We start from the raw sequence: 19304 nt of genomic DNA, 5'->3' as shown, positions 1-19304 counted from the left end.
CTGCTTACCTATAGTGCATATAAGAATGTGTATTCTATTAATTGTGACACACATAAGAATGGCTCACATTTAAGTCGGTGTGAAAATTTCCTGTTTATACTTAAAACCATGTCACAATATATTTAAGCTTTGATTCTTCAGGGAAAGAAGAATTGGAAAGTTTGAAGTAATTTTTTTTTTAATTGAAGTAAAGTCAATTACAATGTGTCAGTTTCTGGTGTACAGCACAATGTGCCAGTCATGCATATACATACATATATTCAAGAAAAATATTTTATTGATGCTTAAGATTAAAGGTTGGTTTAGCTTTGAGAAAACACAGCTGCCCACACTCTCTCCTCCTCTGCATCATGGGGAAACTTCCCCAAGTATAATATAGGTAAATGCACTAGAGGTGTACAGGGATCTGCTAAGTGAGCCACACGAGCTTTCCTCTGAAGTTCTCCTTGACTTCCCTCTATAATTAGCACTGCTGTGATTAACCTTCCCTCGTGTAAGGAAGTTTCTTTGAAAACAGTTTCAGGAGGAAGTGGGTGGGAGGAGAAGGCAGCAGGGCCTGTCATCAAGTATCACTGGTTCACACAGTGGTAACCTGTCCTTCCAACGTGGAACCTAGTGTGGCACCTGGATTTCTCCTCTTTCACCATGACCCGTCTTTATAATTTTAAAAATAATATTTAGCATATGGTAAGTAATTCAGTGGAGTTCATCCTTCAGCAGGCACTGACCACTCATGTGCCTGACCCCGGGAATACAGAGTCTCTTCCCTGCTGCGCAGTGTCCAGCGGGGGACAGATTAGATGGGCCTGTCACTAACGGAGCAACACAAAGGCGTCAGTCTTGTTAGGAGAGGGTGTCTGAGTTTTGAATCTTCTGAACAACAGGGGATGGTTGACATTGGGAGCATTTCAGGGTGAATGTCAAAGTCTATGGCAAATAATATGTATGTTTTTAAAATGTGATAACAGCCACAAGACATTCCAGATGGCCATCGTGCACCTCCACCCCTCGTGCAGAGGAGCAGCAGCACGCGCAGCATCGACACGCAGACCCCCGGCGGGGCAGAGCGGGGGAGCAACAACAGCAGCCGCTCACAGTCTGTGTCCCCCACGTCCTTCCTCACCATCTCCAACGAGGGGAGTGAGGAGAGCCCTTGTTCGGCTGACGACCTGCTTGTGGACCCCAGGGATAAAGGTACGATGCAGGAGGAATTTGCTACCAGGGGATAAGTGAATACCACCTGTTTTTTCACGTATTCTGTTCATTTTCTAGCAGAGCACGCACACTTAGGGCTGCTGAGATAATCACTTTGAGATGTGTTCAAAACAAGAAATTTTAAAAATTGGAGAACAAAACAGTAGGTTTTACTGTGGTGCTCAGGTGATGGTCTAGTTGGGTGGCGTTTATGGGCTTTTGTTTGTACCTTTTTTTTTCACTTGATAATACAAGTTAGTTATTAGTAAGAAACATTCTTTTTGGTATAAATGAAATGCACATTTGTCCTGAGGAGCATTTTGTTCTCTATCACCTTAGTTGTTATGTTTTTGCTACCTTAACTACTTTCTAATTGAATATGAAACCTTCACGTTAGTGTTTTTTAGGATCTATATTTGTGGTATTTCTAACAAGTATTAAGCTGACCTGTATATACATACATCTTACATATACGTATCATTGCAAAAGGAGTATTCAAGGCAAGCCTAGAGTAAAAGGTTGGGGTGGGGTTACTTACAGTATTAAACCACTTATGTACCCCAGAAAGTAATTTGGATACATAGCACTTAGAATATTAATTACTAGTAATATTCTTACCTTTTAAGACAAATAGGATCTTTCATCTACCTATATCAGGGCAATATTTTTTTAGCCTAATTGTAGTTAGTACTGCATGAACTTGAAAGCAATAATAAGATAATATTTAATAAATTTTACAGCTCAGTTCAGTAGTAATTAATTTAGAACTTCCTACGTGCAGTGTGTTGAATGTCTGAAAATGTTCTGTACCCAGTGACAACTGGTCATTACTGCCAGTCACCTAAAGTTTTGAGACTATATAGCAAGTAAAGAGGACATTAAGATTTTCTGAAGACAACACTTCAAACCATGTGCAGTTGTAAAATGTTATTTGGACCCTTTTTTGCTAGCATCTAGGTTAAATAAAACATAGCTATCCTAAGCCAACACCTCGGACCAATTAAATCACAGCCGCTGGGGGCAGGACACAGACACCAGAAGTTTTTGGTGTTCCCAGGTGATTCAGGTGCACACAAGTTTGACACCCACTGAATTAAATCATTTGATTGGGCCATTTGTTTCTTGTGAGGAGTTGGCATAATTAACTACGTCTTATACTTATTGTGAGGATTAAAAGTGAATGCAAACTATTTGGTGCAGCTCCTGGTACTCAGTCAATATACCGTGCACCACCAAAATTAAACCATGGCTGTTGGAATCTACCCTTTGATTTCCCATACTTTCTACTTTTATTTCAGTAACATGTAGGAACTCCATAAATTTTAAGTCCTGCTTATCTAACTTGAGGAGACCAGTGGCTGGTTAGCTTCTGTGCTTTCTTTTATAAGAAAGGGTGACAGTGCTACTGCCAGCAAGGAATTTGTAGTTTAGCTGACACAGTCAGATTGAAAACTTGAAACACTTAGGTAACATTTCAAGAATTTTAAATTTATATAGTAGAAACTGAGGACACCAGCACTGAACAGGAATAACAGAGTAAAGAGGTGTTTCCTTTGATAGGGCTAATTTGGAAAGATTTCAAAAACTTTGAGCCAGACTTTGAGGGATGTTTTGGAAAATGAGCAGAGAAGGACCTCTTAGATATAGAGAAGTTGGTGGGCAAAAGAGCCTTCAGCATACAGTGTGCATATGGCTTTGACTACCTGGAGCAGTGATTGTAACCAGAGGAGCAGAGAAATCAAATTGAGAGATGCTGAGGGGCAGGCCACAGGTGAAGGAAGAGCAGCCCGTAAAGAACCAATTCAGTCACTTTCCTGGGAAGAATGAGCATGGCATTTGAGCCCATCTGCTGTGTACAGAATAGAAATAAGGCAGCAACAGATCAGTGTTCAGTGCCGAGGAGTAAAATACAGGCCTAGGCTGTGGTAATTGTAAGTAGAAAAGAAATTAAAATGTCTTGTTTATGCATTTATTTAACAAACATTAATTATCTCCTTTTTACCAGGAATTGTGTTACATATTGGGGTAAAGTGGATGAATAGAACACTGTTTCTACCCTTAAGTAGTTCATGGTGTTGGGGGAGTGCCAAGAACAATTAAACAGAGTATGACTGTGCACCTATGTGGTCCTATTTCTTAGTAATCCAGTGTGCCATTTATTGCAGAGAATGGGAACAACTCTCCTTTGCCCAAATATGCAACCTCACCAAAACCTAACAACAGTTACATGTTCAAAAGGGAACCTCCCGAGGGCTGTGAAAGGGTCAAAGTCTTTGAGGAATGCTCGTAAGTATCCCCCATTGCCTCCCCTCCCCACAAAAAAACGTTTATTAGAATTTTCAAACAGGCTGAAGAACAATACATTGACCACCTATATATTCACCACTGGATCCTGTAGTTAGCATTTTGCTATGTTTGCTTTGTTTCTGTGTGTTGGTGTTAGTTTTTGCTGAACTGTTTGAAAGTAAGTTGCAGACATCATGACACTTTATTTTAAATACAATTTAATACTCGTTTCCTTAAAGTAACCACTCCTACATAACCACAATACCATTGCCACACCCAAGAAAATTACAGTTATGCTTAATACCAACTAATATCCTGTTATTCACATTTCCTCAGTTGTCCCTGACATACCGTCTGTGGTTATGTTTGAATCTGTAAACAGTCAGCGTCACACATTGAATTTAGCGGTATATTTACTCAAGATAGACCATGGATCTCACCCAGGGTAGGTTTCCTCCTTTCAAGGATCAGATTCTCTTCAGTTTTTATCTACTTTTGGTCTCCAGTTCTTTAAACAGTTTTTAAAAATATTTTTCTGCCAATGAGGGGAAGAGAATTCTCTTACTTTGCAGAAACATGTTACTGTGATGAAGATCACGTGAGAAGCAGAATTTTAAACGGTCTGGTGACCTTGGTATGCGATCTCCTGTGCTCATATGTTTCTCTTGGCTGGTACTCCAATCAGGTACTCTTAATTTTAGACTCAAAAATCTGCTCAGAGGGTACTGCAGTCTTGTGTTTTCAGTAGCTGTGGCTCCTTGCTTTGTAAGTGTTGGCTGCAGGGTTGTAGGGGTGTATGAAGCAGAGTAAATGAGGTATGATGCACATTATTTGGGGAGATGGTGGTACTTAAGCCTCACCTTCCAGTCTCACTATGGCTTCAAGTCTAAGAGCCACCCTCTGGCTTTTCCTCACTGTGAAACCTTAATTACAATGTGGAGATTTTCCAACCTTATCTGATTCACATAATTTATCTTTTTCCTCCATCATGAAATACTGAAATCATTTTGAAATATGGCATCCTTTGTCCCTCTGGTGACTGCTTCCTTTAACGTAAATTCTGAATAATTTCCACACAAAGAGCATTGTTTTTGAACCCCTTCACCTTCTCTACTAGGAAATCCTAGCTGTCAGTCTCCTATCTGCTTTTGTGACAGTAATTGAAAACTGTTTTAGCAGCTTTTTTTTTTTTTCTTGAACCATGTCAGTATAAAAGCTTGACTGGTGCCAGAGAGTTTGAGCAGTTTTTCTCCAGATCTATTTCATGGACTTGCTGCATCATAATCAAGTGGGGTATTAGTTGAAACTGCAGAGTCCCAGGCCCCATCCCAGGCCTAATGAGTAAAAATATGGAGGTGGGTATGACCTGGACAGCAAACGGCGTAGGGTTTTTATGCTTGACTAAATGCTGGCTTAGACCTTTTCGTGAGAGTTCTCAAGAAATGAAGTCATTCAGTTCAGTAAAAGTCAAATGGTCCATGTGAAACCTTCTGGAGTTGAGCTCTTTGATTGACTTATTGGTAGTTAACATGTGCCTAAGTGCAGAGAAATGACTGATGGAATTAAAAAGCAATTGGAATTTCTGTGTAAATGACTTTGAGTGAATGTTGGTTGTATAGCTTGGTGTCCTGTGGTATCTGCCTTAGACTGCTTGGAAAATTTCTCAGTATCTGAACTGTATGTATACAAGTATGTTACTTATTTCTAAAGGGAGGAACAGAGGACTGGGTTTTGGGGGTGTGTGTGGATGGATAGGTAGATAAAAGAAACAAAGTAAACTCTTTAACAGAAAACGTTTTATGGCATGTCCGCCTCTTTATTAGAAGGTAAACCTATTCTTTTTTTAAATGCACATAGTATATTATAAATTTTACTAATATAAAGGATGTGTTGCACACAAAAGCCTTTTTCATTTTTAAATATCTTAATTACATTCCTAAAAGAAGTTAACAGCAGTAACCTAATGATGAAATTTCTTAGAGGCAATTTTAACCTTCTATCAATAAAACTAGTTACTCAGAGTTTTAAAAAATTGGTCTCTTTTTGCCCTAGTTATGTCACAATTAGAGCAAAACCCACTGAACACACTAGCATTAAATCAAGGTAGATTATTGGTCCTAATTTTAAAAGTTTAGCTTATTTAATCATTCTTTAAAGTATGCTTTTGTAAGTCTTAATTGTGGATTAATGTGGATTGGAGTTGGGTGAGGGGTTGATCTCTGGTGTCTAGAAATATATATTTATTTACCTGAAAAAAAGTAGGTAGTTGGATTTGGGCCCAGAAAGGGTAAGACCAGATTTTGCATCTTTTTTTTTTTTTTTTGATACGGTACGGATCATAGCTATGACATCTGTACTTAGCAAGTCCTTTTTTAATGAAGTCAGATGCTGTTTCCAGATCCCAATTAATGAACTTCTTGACCTTAGTTACCTTAGGTTCCTAGATATTATTGTCTCTTTGCAGTATAGAGATTTAAAAATATATATAACCCCCCTGGACACCTCCCTTTCTACTCTTTCCCTTCTTCCCATTATAAGTTACTTGAAACCACTATTTTTAGCTAATAATTTATGCCTGAGTTTAAAAAGAAAATTACGTAAGCCCTTTTAAAAAATACCAAAGAATTCCTTGTATCAGTGTGAAAATACCTACAACAATTATCCAGCCTGACCATCTGCTTCTCCAAAGGTCCACTAGCAAACAGTTACATCTATTTTGAGGTATAGTCCTTTTGAAATAACTTCTTCAGGAAAAAAATAAAAAATTTTAACTAGTTCTGAGGGGTTTGTGTCTATGTATTTTGGGGTTTTGGTGTGTATGGCTCTTAAATTGAAGAAGGCTTTGAAGTAATATTAGTACTTGCAGCTCCTAGTAGCACAAGTACAGTACAGGTCATACACCCCAGGGGTGGGTAACGAGTTCCTTGGGGAGTCTGCTCCCAGAAGTTAAACAGAATCAAAAATGATTCCTTTCATAGGCTGGGGTGATGGCTGGAAGAGGAGGGGGGTGCTTTCTCACTGTTAGTGTTCTGCCTCTTGATCTGGGTGCCAGTTGGACAGGTTATTACTGTGCATGTTAGTTTGTGTGAGAGCTGTCATAAATCTGTTTTCATGAAAGCAGAAGGTAAGTTAAACTGATTTTAGATTCTGTCATTTAAAAATGTCAAAAGTCAGAAGTCACATTTCAGAAATGTGAGGTTTCACCCTCAAGATCCATTAGCAGCCATGTGTCTTAACAAGACAACCTTAAACAAACTAACTAAAAATCTAGGCCTTATTTGGAAGAGGGTGTAAAAATTGATTAGCCCCTTTTTTGCTAATGTAAGAATGAAAGTTATCTTTAATAATTCTGTCTTCAAAAGAAAATACAAGCATTATTTAATTACAGAAATGTAACATCAACTTCCTATCTTCTTTAAAGAATTGAAAACCATGCTGTCAGTAAAAATAGAGGGGTGTGTGCTTTTCTTATCATAATGTATCGAAATACACTTGTGGCCCTAAAAGCATTCAACATATTAAGTGTCCGTTGTACCCAGGAAAGAATAGTACGTAAGTAAAACTTAGTTTAAATGATGTAATTTCTGTTCTTCTTAAGTTAGTATATTTGCCAAAGCTATCCATGGGTAGTATTCACTATTAATAAAATATGCCCACCCAAAACACCGTCTACTTGAACATTTTTTTTCCCTTGCACTTAGTCTCCAGGTCTGTCATTTATTCATTCTTTAAAACCCAGCTCAGACATTACTTCCTTTGGAAGCTGTCTTCCTCCCAAACTTGCCCCACTACTTCTCTGTGCCACGGGTTATCCACTCCCTTGTTGTACCTGTAAACCTTTTACAGACTATTTTTATCACGTTTGTCAGACCTGCTTGTGGAAGTTCTTAACCTTTTTTGTGTTGTGGACACCTCTGGCAGTCGGGTAAAGCTTATGGATGCTTTGAAGTAGTCCATAGCTTCTCTGAAAAAACACGTAAGATTATAAAGGAGACTAATTATATTGACATACAGTTCCGTTCCCAGTACCTCCCTCCCCCCAAAAACTACATGTTTAGTCTATCTCCTTGTAGATCATTCTCATCTTTGGGTCCCCAGAATCTAGTTCAGACTTGGCACACTTAAAATCTTTTTTTTTTTTTTTCCATTTCATGAGGAGAGATGAGAACATACTTTTATCAAATGATCGTATTGCCTTTTCCCACCTGAATCTTCATTTGCTTAGGTTCTTCCACCTGAATTTTCTTTTAAATTTTGTGTCACTTCCATGTTACTTTAACAGTTCATTTTTTTAATGTTTTTATTTTCAGAGAATACCATTAACACTAGTATCCTTTTCCAACTATTTGGGTTAATTTTCAGGAGCACCTGGGGACAGGGAAGGATTTGGCTTCAATAAAAACTTCTAGAACAAGTGACTGTTGTTAGTTTTATTTTTATTTCACATTTACATTATGTTACTCAGAAGACCATCATAATTAACTCAAAGAATTGTTTCAGTCAGAGATTTTTAGGTGCACTTGGAGAACTCATGCCCACCAGAATTTAGTCATGCAGTGATGGAACTCAGTGAAAGAAAGACATTATATGTCATTAATTTTCTTGCCGTTTCTGTTCAAAATCGTACCATGGAAAAATCATGGTAGTAGAACTATTTTTAATGTTTAAACAACTAGAATTTATTTTGTTTAAGGAAATTCTGTATTCAGATTGGCTGTCTGAGATCTTCCCTGAGATGCAGTGGTCTTCAGCCCGAGCTGCCTGTGTGGTGCACGGGGCTCATCGGGGAACTGGAAGCAGCCCCAGTGAGTGGTGTCCTTCCAGCATTCTAAGACACAAAACTGGAATCGTGTCTGATTCCACCATGGTCCATAGCATTTGGAGCTTTGGACATAGCTTGAGTTTTGTTTTCCTTTTATGCGTCTGTTTATCTGTTAAAAAAAAAAAAAAAACTTCTGGTGTTCGGTGACTTAAAACTTTCGGGTTGTCTATTCTATGTCTAGGCCAAAACAACTTCATGAAATCCCAGCCTTTTACTGTCCTGACAAAAACAAGGTGAATTTCATTCCTAAAAGCGGCTCTGCTTTCTGCCTCGTCAGCATCCTTAAGCCACTCCTTCCCACACCAGATCTTACCCTCAAGGGCTCTGGCCACAGTCTGACAGTCACCACTGGCATGACCACTACTCTCCTGCAGCCCATCGCTGTGGCCTCCCTGTCTACAAACACAGAGCAAGACCGAGTCTCTCGAGGAACCAGTACAGTCCTGCCACCGACTTCTCTCCTCCCACCACCAGAACCCATCGAGGAAGCTGAAGGATAGGTCCTGGTGCTGCGTGGCCATTGTTCTGGGTAACCAAGAACCTCCTCCATCCCTTGACAGTGATGGCATCGTGCGCTCCCACTTGGCTGTGACGTGCTGCAGCGCTGCCCGTGATGCGTCACCCTGAGGCTTCTGGAAGAAAGCAGCCCCTCTGATGGCTCTGCTCACCCGTGAAGGCTGGCCCTCCGTGCTTAGCCTGCTTTTTCTTAAAGCACCGGTTGAAACAAGAAAAAAGGTCTCATTCTTTCGTTTTGGAGGGCCAATATCACACTGTTTTTTGTTTTCAAATTACTTACTTGAGAAAACAAACAAAAAACTGATCCTTGCAAACATGATTCCTGAAGGGAGAAGTGAATGATGCTGCAAGAACCATCTTTTATATGAAAATGACTATTTTATAGTACCAATGTTACATTTTCTGAAACGTAGCAAACAGGATGTTCAAAAGATTCTTTGGTGGCCTCTGTTTCTTGTTTCCCTTTCTAGATGTGTGCTTTTCTCAGCTGTTTTCAGCTTTGGGACCAAAGGGATTGTTGACATTTTCCCAGCAGTCTTAATCTCATGACTGTGTTCTTCTCCCAAACAAGATTTGATAGGTAAATGCATTCAACAAGTATATATATTTAAAAAAAAAGCAATATTAGTACATCATGTGATTTATGTTTTTGATGTCAGAAGTTTGTGCTTTGGGTGAAATATTTGTAAAACTGCTGTTTTCTTCACTACTCTGTACACTTTTCACCATGTGGTCAGAAAAATTATAATCTGGAGACAAGTGCTTTAATATGTTCTCACCCATCATTGGAACTTGGTTTAAAAGTCAGTGAGCCAAAAGGAAACAAACTACCCAGTGCTGACTGCTAGCTAGGAGTAAGGAGCCCCTAGGGTTTTCTGCGCAGTATTTATCACGTGAGCTCCCTTCTTTACCACAGGTGTCGTTCTACCTTTAATTGTCACTGTATCATAGTCCCAAGAGATCCTAAAATGGCTGTGCATGGACTTCCTCCTTTGCTTTTGTGATGTTGTTGTCTTGTGGATTTGGTCAGGGTTAGTTTGCCAGGAGTGTAACCCATTGAGTAGCGATCCGTAGTCACAGAATCTTGCGGCTGACGTTTTCTTTGCAGTGGTTGGCACTGAGATGTGGTACCTACAGATTTTGCTAGTTCTCCCTCCTACGTTCCACACGGTGAGGGAAACAGGCAAGGAGAGCTTTGGAGCATAAACAACAGGAACCTTTGAAGAGTCCATACAGTTTTGGATTTAGGCTCATCCTAATACAGTCACTGCCGATATCACATGACAGCAGTGTTTCACGTCTGGGTATGTGGTGGTGAAATTAAGGAGCAGCTCGTTTTAAAAATGAGTTCCAGCAAACAGTGTTGATAAAAAGCATCCTTCTAAGATCTTTGTAAACTACCTTATGATGCAATAATGTAATGTTCCTATACTTATTATAGGGAGGAAAAGGATTTAAATACTTGTAAAAGGGATACAGTTTGAAGGTTAGTACGGTCAGTTTGTCCAGCTATATCCCATCAAAGAAAACCTAGTGGTAGCAATAAATCTTCTGAAAGGACTTCTTACACTTATGTATCTTTAAAACATCTAAGGAATTAAAAATATGCCCTGTTAAATTGAAAATGGAGATTTACTTAGGCAAATTAGATAAACTTAAACATCTGAATAAGTCTGTCAGGTTTCAGTTGGCAGGACTGATGAATTTTCGGTAACTTTTCCGTCCAAAACTATGACCTGGAATTAGTACATTGTGGCTGCTAAATCAGGAAAAGCTCACTTATTCAGGATCTAAATGTTCTGGTTGGTTGTTTTTTGTTTGTTTGTTTTTGTTTTTTGAGAATTCTGATTCTTTGCCTTTGACTTTACCATTTCACCATTGAGAACTGCCGTCAGAGGTACAGAAGAAAAGGTAAAACTGAAATCAGGTGAGTTGGTATCAGTGGTCAGAGGAGGAGGTTACAAACAAGGTTTCAGAAAAGCCCATCAGTTTTTGGATTATTTGAATTCTGTTAAATCTGTGTTCTTTTTCTTGCCTTACACTTAGTTGCTTCTCTCTCCACCCCTACTGGTCACAGGGGTGTTCTTAACTAGAATGCCAGTTTGTAAAGCTTTTCCTCTTACTCTGTTGTGCACGTTTGTCTAGCACATCTTTCTGAGGTGTTTCATATATCCTTAAAGTGATTTAAAATCAGGATGGGAGAACAAGTTTGACTCATTATTTATATAGTTTCATAGTGGAACTTCTAATGTTTGGTTGTACGGAGAATGTGAATTCTCAGGTAAATGAATTGTATGGCAACCAAACATTCCTTGTCTTTGGGAGAAAAAGAGCCTGAGATTTGAGAGGGGGGAAAAATGTATAAGGTATAAACAACTCTTAACTGCCAGTGCCAAAGGGCTAACTTTTAGGTGTATGAGCTTTATGCAGTCTTGAAAAAATATTGACCATAATCCACTCAGCTTTTATTTAACCCTTCACACGTGGTTGACTTTTTTTTTTAAATAGGTCTACTCTCAGTAGAATGCATAATATTGTTTTCTAAAATTACATTCCATAGTTATCTTGTTATTCTGTAGAAAACTGTACAGAAGGTAAATACATTAGAATAGCTTCAATGGGAATATAATTTAAATTTTTAAAAAATCTAAGTAAATTTACTTCCTGTGCAGTAAAAGAAATAGGTAGCTTGTGTATTTCAGCAAAAGGAGCTATTCTCTGGTTATTCACTTTGTCAGTCCTAAGTTATTTTTACCCTTAAACAATTTCTTCCTTGTGATGATAAAAATATAAATTTACTGCTTCTGATCATGACTAAGTCTTTATTGTCATGGCTTTTGTGAGCAGTTATGTTTTTAAAATACTTGTTTTGCTTTGGTTAGTAGGGGGAGCATAGATGCCAAGATTATTTTTTAACTAGATCCTTCATTTTGTTTAAAATATTTCTTACACTTGTGACAAGCCAAATGAGCCTTTTAGAAGGTGCTGTTGCTAAATGTGGAATAACTGGCAAGAAAGGCTTTTTTTTTTTTGTTTTTTATTTGGTTGGTTGGCTTTTACTGGAAAATAGCAAAATGTATATAGCCTTCTGGTATGTCCAAGATTAGGACTGGGTTGTCAAGATTTTCTTTTGTTAAAGGAAATAAAAGAAAAATTGCCACTACTGAATTTACTATTATAAAATTAAGATTCATTCCTTAATGCTTGGAATTTTGATGTCTCAAGACCAGACCAGTGGATGTGCTGAATTTGCATTAAAAAAGCTAAAATACTTAACTTTGCACTTTAAGGTTTATGTTTTACTCTGCCTAAATTAATGATAAGCAGAGCAGCCCTGAACAATATTTTGTTTATACAATCCTGTTGAAGAATATAATTTATGTTTTTAAAAATTCTTTATTTTTCATCTCTGTTGAAGCTGTGTAATTTTTTAAAATGCAATTTTAAAAAGTTTCGTTTTTCTAACAGAATTCTCCCTCAGAACAGCATTTCCAGTGGTGATAAATACTGTTACTGTGTACTCATGTGTTCCCTGTATCTGAACACTTGTTGCTGCCTCACAAGAAAATAGAACTTTTATGTTAAAAATAAAGTCTGTTCTTCTTGAGAGTCTTTTTCTGCACACTTCTGTGAATACTGCCTCAAACTCAAATTTCTTTCTTTTCAGACACTTCTAGCTGGAAATAACCTTAGTATATTCTTTTTTCACAGATAGAAAAATGAACTTGTTTTAAGTAGCAGGGTATGTAATATTGTCAGTTGTTACTTCCTTGCTCCCTCCTTAACTTGATCTTTGTGGTAAGTACTAAGTAAACATTAAAATATAAGCAAGCACACTGACAGATGTACCGCATTTATAAGTAATTCAGTACTTCACAGTTTGTTAGAGATTTAGCTGGGGGCCATCACTTAATTTCATTCCGAAGTACACTTAGAGGAATTTTTCCTTTTGTTTTGGTAATTCATTTCTTGCTGAACCAGCCATATTCTTTTGGGACAGTGGTTTACAAATGCAGGACAGCCGTTTAGGCTGAGGGCTTTCGTCTGTATGATGACTGAGTGCAGTATGATCACTTAGAAAGCAGGGTCATCTTTTAAGTGAAACAGAAGCGTCACCACAGCTATTTGCATTGAAAAGTGATCCCCAAATTACTTTGTAAAAAATTCTAAAAATTATTTTTTGGGGAAAACGTTAACCAGAATTGGGGGATAACTAATGTTTACATATTTACCTTATAATTTAAAATAGCATCAAATGCAAAGAGGATTTCTCAAACTGGCATAATATTTTCTTCCATTTTTTTCTCAGTCTTTTCTTTCGACCTTTAAAGAGGTTGAGAGGAGAAAATTTAGATCTCAAGTCAGGTGTTCCCTTATTCTCCCATTTATTTGAGGTGTTTTGCTTTGATTCATTAGTACTAAATACCCACCCCTCCCAACCCCCCAAAGGTTTTTAGGTCTACTGTGGTCCTTCCCCTTCAATTGCTTTTTTTTTTTCTTTTTAATTGCTTTCAAGTGGTCGAGGTGTGAAATGCTTAAGAGTATCTTCTTAGGAGTTTCCTGCCGGTGCGTATCAATTTTTTTTTCCTTGCTAAGATTAGGTTTGCTTTTTAAATATCTTTATTTTAAACCTCTACTAGAACATGGTATGATAATACAAACAGCCTTTTGTATCTCTTTGATTCAGAGTTTTTCAAACTATTTGGGTCTTGAATTAAATGGGTCCAGCCAGCATTTTTTTTTAGTAGAGCAGAACAGAAAACAAATATATTCAGACGTAAGGAGAACACTATTTAAGGAGAATAGTATTTGTATGTAAAGCTTTTGCTAGACAGACCTATACAAGGTTGTAAAGTGTATTTCTTACTGTGGGTTGTAATCAGAATGATTTGAAAAATACTGTTGTAGATACAACTTTTGTGTATGTGTTTGGGGTTGGTCTGGTATCTTAGCACAGACTAGAATCTTTAAAGACATTGTCTCTACCTCCCTCTCATAAGTATCTCCAAATTGCTGGTTTTATTAAAAAATACTTGTCTTTTCAGTGGTGTGCATCTTCCTCAAACTGAGAGTTTATCTCCATATACTCTGATTTGATTTGATACACTAGCATCGACTTCAGTCATGCTAAATCATTATGTTTAAGAGAAGACTGTCATGGAGCTGTGATGGTTAAAAACCAGGAGTGTGACCATCTCAATTCCAAGTCTTAAGCAGTTACCTTTGAGAACTCTGGGATGATTCAGAGGAGATGCAGGAAAAGCACAAGATTTAGGGCCACTTGTTTGGGTACTAGTTCTGGCTCTGCCGCTTAATGGTCATGGGATCTTAGGCAAAGAAGTCACCTCTTTGAATCTCAGATTTCTTATGTGATGAAGGAAATGCTGACAGTGGTGCTGTCAGTCAAATGTCTAGTGAATATGAAAATAACTTACAAAGCTGGAAGCAAACACTTATCTCCTTTATATTTTGTTAGGTAAGTTTATTTCTTAGCAAAGCCAAAAGTTGTTGGTCATGGAATACGGTCCCATAAAATTCATTTTACCTTGTAAACTATAATAACAGCCAAGGATGTTGATCTGAAATCATAATAAAGACAGGTAACACTTACTGATAACTTACCAAGTGCCAGGCTTGGTGCTTATAATAACTCTATGAAGCCAGGTACTGCTAGTTTTACTATCTTACAAATGTCAAAATCAGAATTAGACTAACTTATCTTTGGTCATAGGTCTGATAATGTCAAAATTTGGCTTTGAACCATGTCTAACTCTAGAACTCAAACTTAACCACAAAGCCTTACTGCTATTTCTCCTGTAACAGTGACATTAGTAAAATATATGTGTTCGGCATCATTGCAATTACATGTCATCGGGTCACTGCCTTGTTTTTTCTTGGTGGTCTTGCTTGCTTCCAGTGCTGGCAGCTTGGTTCAGAGGGTGAAGAGAAAGTAAGCTGGTTGACACCAGTTCCCGGCCAAGGAAGCTAGTTACACAAATCCTCAAGCTCTCTAGGTTTTAACGTTGCTATAGCTGCAGAAATTCAAAAGAATTATTTTCTTTAATTTGGGGAACACATCTTTTACAGAGGCAGGAAGTAGTGACTCCAATCACCTTTTTGTTGGATTTTTGCCTGACTTTTTGAGGAAAAGATTTACAAAAGTAACTTTTTAATCTCAACTACTTGGTATGCCCATTTCAGACAGACAATAAATCATCCAGACCACAATTTAGTTCATATATAATATTAACAGTAGTTATTCCTAGATGGTAGGGCTGTGGATGATTTCTTTGTCTTCTACTTTTTAGTGTTTTCCAGACTTGTAAATGAGAGAGTATTACTTTGAAATGGGAAAAAGAAAACAACTTTTTTTCTTTAAAAACATGCACTTCAAAACCTTACTTGTTAACACCACCCAGACCTCCACCTCCATTTTGTATTTACTCTTTAATCACTGAATGGTTTATTTATACCACTGAGTGAAGGAAGAACCATGTCTTGACTTTAGATGCCAAGGACAGTTCTTACTGAACTCTTTTCATTGTCTTCTTTTCATCATCTTTTCATTGGCACATAAAAGATGCAAGGAGATATTTTATGTTGGGCTTATGGATGTGACCCATCCTGACAAACATTTTTCTTCCCATCCGGTTCCGTACGTTTCCTTTGCCATATTTAAACATCTTACTATTGTATGTTTTAAATTCATTACTTTTGATACTGCTAAATTAGTCAGTATTTCCTTCCTAGTTTAATGTCTGTATCCCAAGATTCTAGGTCTGCTTTACTGCTCAGGGTAAGGAAATGCAGGGCCCTGCCAACACTATGGAAAATGGAAATTACTGGATCAATCCTGGCTTGCTTTTTATTCCTCCCTTCAACAAATCAGGTTAAGTACTATGGCTTATATTTCACTGGTTATTGCTTCTAGGCTCAAATTTTTGCTCTTTAATAGTTTATATTTTGTTACTTTGAGTATTCACACAGAGAACACACATTCTGTTGTATCCCATATCTTACGAGTCCATCCTGTAAACTAGACAGACTCTAAGTAATTCAGTAAATTAGAGTCAGTCTCACAATGATATTAATTGCCCTGTTTTACTTTCATTCTGTAGTATCTGTATCTATTCAAACTACCTTCTTATTACTGTGGTCCTGAGGTAAAACCCATGTTTTTGAATAGGGAGACAATAATTGGATTTGTATTGAACACTTTAGGAAATACTTCGTTTTATGCCATCTTGTAATCTTTATTAAAAGAGGCTCAGAAAAATAGCACATTCAACTTCCTTTGTTCTTATGCTGTAAGACCTCTCCATTTCCAGATGGTCTATGAAGAGAGTTATCTGAAATATCCACTGAAATACAAACACTTGTTTCATTGTGCAAATACTGAAACCTGTTTTGTTAAAATACAGTTTTTTTTCTAACCATGTCATTTACAATTAATGAAAGATTTCAAAAAATACCAAGTTACACCAATCTGATCTTAATCTGCCCTGGTATTCCTGCCTTTCTTATAAAGTGGTTGAAGAAGATTAGGCAAATTTTAGTTCTGGGGCTTTTCTAAGTTTAAATGCATTCTTATTTAGTGTTTAAAAGTATAAGATAGGTATTTTCCCCCATTTAATATAAAAAGCATCCATTTATTTGGAAAGAGTTGTTCTCAGCCCACACTTGGTTAAGTTTAATTAATTTACTTATTGATTGGTTGGTCTAGATTTAACCAAACAGCAACTGACCACCCCTCTGTTCCGTGTTTATCCTGTCCTCCCCTTTACTCCTTACTGAATATGTGCTTGGTTTCCTGTTATAGCAATTTAGGTGTGATATAGCCAGATTTCTGTTTCTGGCCCTAAATTAATGATTGAGCTTCATATAACTAATCTTGAGAAAATATAGTTACCTTCATTTTAGTAACAGTTTTAAATGTGCACTTCAAAAATGGAGTTGTGAGACTTGCTTAAGTTATAACGACTTGCTAAGGCAGGTAATGTTGCCTTGGGGTTGAACGGGCAGCTACATACTCTGTTGAAAGAGAAAATGTTAGAGAAACTAAGAAATAATAAAAATCCTTGTAAGCATCTATTTTTTGATAACCTTTGCTCTTGGGAAATTGAGGGCAGGATCCCCTTCACATTCAAAGTGGGATTCGGGCTTCTGGCTTCGAGAGGCTAGTGATTCTCCTGCACCGAATGTGTCTGTTTATACGAGAGCAAGAGCTGCCTCGTATGTGTGTGAGGAAGCTGTCCAAATATTTTTGAACTAACAGATTAGTGAAAATTAATGAAAGAAAAATGGCATAAACTCAAGGCATAAAGTGACATTTCTGAGGTCTTCAGAGTTGAGAGCAGAGTGATCATGGGGATAGAATTTAGACTGATTCGTAACCATAATCATGGCAGAACAATGACAGTACTGCATTCTAGGGAATTTCAGTGAATAAAAAGGATGAGTTAAAAAATGCTTCTTAAGGAATCACCAGATAAAGAACTAGGAATGAACATGTGAAACTATTTTAAGGAAAGATTTACATAACCTTTTCCTGAGTCCATGCCTACACACTCCTTGCTCTTCTGAAGAGCTGTGGGCAATTCAGGTCGTAGTTGGGCCAGATTGCTGTGGACAGGAAGCAGACTGCATTTTATCTGCTCTGGTCTGTTGCTAAAAAAATGTTTTTCTATATACAGTGACTCAGACATTACCCATGATTCTCTTGTAAATAGTATGTAAGCCTGTTTAGAACTAGGAGTACAATGGAAACTACTGTGAACATCTTAGTTAAACGTTTTCTTATGCAGATGCAATGGACTGGATGACAAAGACAAGGCACCTGGAGAACTGCCTCAAAACTAAAGGGTGGGCAGGAAAAAAAGAATAGGAAACTGAGTGACTGTGTATACAGTGGCTGTTTTCATTAAATTGCCTTCTCTCCAGTACTTACACTTTAAACCTTCTAAGGGTAGGTCTGTCCTTAGTAATCAAAGTCTCAGATGATGTCCCCCACAGAAAAGTGGGAAAATAAGACACTCCCTTATGATGGTACAGAGCTTTCTGTAACTGCCAGAAAGTATTCTGGTTTAAATCACATCAAGCAGTATGGGTTAAGTGCAAACCTGTATGAGGGCAAGTTGTTTGGAAATCTCCCCTTACTCAGACAGACGCTCGTGGGTAATTTCAGGAACACTATTGCCAGTTGCTCAGGGCGTGTCCTCCCCTTACTTTCTTTTCAGGAAGAATACGAATACGGTACATGATGGTAGGAATGTGTGAAGAACCAGGCTTGGAGACACCTGTACAATGTCTTGAATATTACTGGACATTCTTGTAGTTTATGAGATGGGAAGAGAAATTTTTCTGTTTTTGAGGACAGACTCAGCAAATGAATCAACCTGCTACTTCCCCAAGAAAATTCAATAATGAAATGGGGGTTGGTACCCAGGATTTTGTATGAAGGAAAAAAAGCTAAGTAATATTACATATCAGTCTCCAGGTGAAGAAAAAGCACCAAGTTTCTCTGTAATTTCACTAAAGCAAATTGAGTTTTCAAATCTTACTCTATCTTTCTAACTAAAGACAAAACTAGTCTGGTTCTAGTGCTATTTTCCACGACAGAAAATTCCCCCTGCCACTGTTTTATTTAAAAACCAACCCCAAATCACAACCCAGTTTACATGCTGTCCTTTATCCTCCTATAGAATTCTCATAACTAGCAAGGCAACTTACATAAAAAAGGCTTTCCAAACAAACAAACCCAACTCCTACTGATGAAATTATTCCTAGTTGTTATTTTGAAATAAGTTTTGGTATCTATTTCAGACTCAATAGTTTCTAATATTTTCCACATTCTATCAACACCTGCAAAGCCAAGATTTTAAGAGATAATTATTAAAATGTGGTCCTTACCATCTGTCTTAAAGTTGGTTGTCAAGTATTAAATACTCAAACATAATACTTTTGTATACGGATGACAATATAAACTCCTTTCCCCAAAGGCAGTATGTTGCAAAATTGATGTCTCAAGGCCATTGTAGTGACATCGTAACCTAAGTCAAGCATTCAGAAGCTCATCATCTGAGTGTCCAATAGCATCTGGGTTGGAAAGTGGATCTAAGTCTGCAAATAGACTGAACCAGGCAGACATGTCTTGATTACCACTGTTGGGAGCTAGTAAAAAGGGGAAAAAAAAAAAGAGTCTCAGATTCTTGAAATCACATTATTGTACCACTTTTATGATTTTAAAATAGGTGCTTCTTTTAATCAAATGTAAGACAACTGATAGGAGTAAACATCAATTATATCTCTTGAGGATAATTTTGAAAAGCTAATGCAAAAGTAACTTTTGTTCCTACAAAGTAGGAACATTACACTTGTCTTGGTGCTTAAAATCTGTATTTATTATAAAAGTAATAAAATATTAGATATAAGGGAAAAAATTCCCCTAATCTACTATTCATATTAACACACGCAACAGTTGTCATTC

General features: G+C 37.4%; 2 protein-coding genes across 6 annotated transcripts in view; one reads left to right on the top strand and one right to left on the bottom strand.

Moving 5' to 3' along the window:
• The window catches only part of FAM117B (family with sequence similarity 117 member B), a 59255-nt gene extending 46828 nt beyond the window's left edge, over nucleotides 1-12427 (top strand). The window contains exons 6-8 of the mRNA XM_074364159.1: nucleotides 969-1194; nucleotides 3360-3480; nucleotides 8484-12427. Of these exons, the coding sequence (XP_074220260.1) occupies nucleotides 969-1194; nucleotides 3360-3480; nucleotides 8484-8802 (666 nt within the window). The 3' untranslated portion in view covers nucleotides 8803-12427. The remainder of the gene's footprint in view (nucleotides 1-968; nucleotides 1195-3359; nucleotides 3481-8483) is intronic.
• The window catches only part of ICA1L (islet cell autoantigen 1 like), a 58902-nt gene continuing 47980 nt past the window's right edge, over nucleotides 8383-19304 (bottom strand). For 2 of the 5 annotated variants that reach the window (XM_074364160.1, XM_074364161.1), the window contains one exon: nucleotides 15614-18988. In XM_074364160.1, coding sequence (XP_074220261.1) covers nucleotides 18873-18988 — 116 coding nt within the window. In that variant the 3' untranslated portion in view covers nucleotides 15614-18872. Of the gene's footprint in view, nucleotides 8412-13050; nucleotides 13142-15613; nucleotides 18989-19304 lie in introns of those variants that run through there. The other 3 variants (XR_012507115.1, XR_012507116.1, XR_012507117.1) reach the window with 3 other exon arrangements.

This window comes from Camelus bactrianus, chromosome 5 (genome assembly GCF_048773025.1).
Source record: "Camelus bactrianus isolate YW-2024 breed Bactrian camel chromosome 5, ASM4877302v1, whole genome shotgun sequence".
Taxonomy (NCBI): domain Eukaryota; kingdom Metazoa; phylum Chordata; class Mammalia; order Artiodactyla; family Camelidae; genus Camelus; species Camelus bactrianus.
The sequence above is the reverse complement of the archived record's forward strand: the minus strand, read 5'-3'. Positions and strand labels throughout refer to the sequence as shown.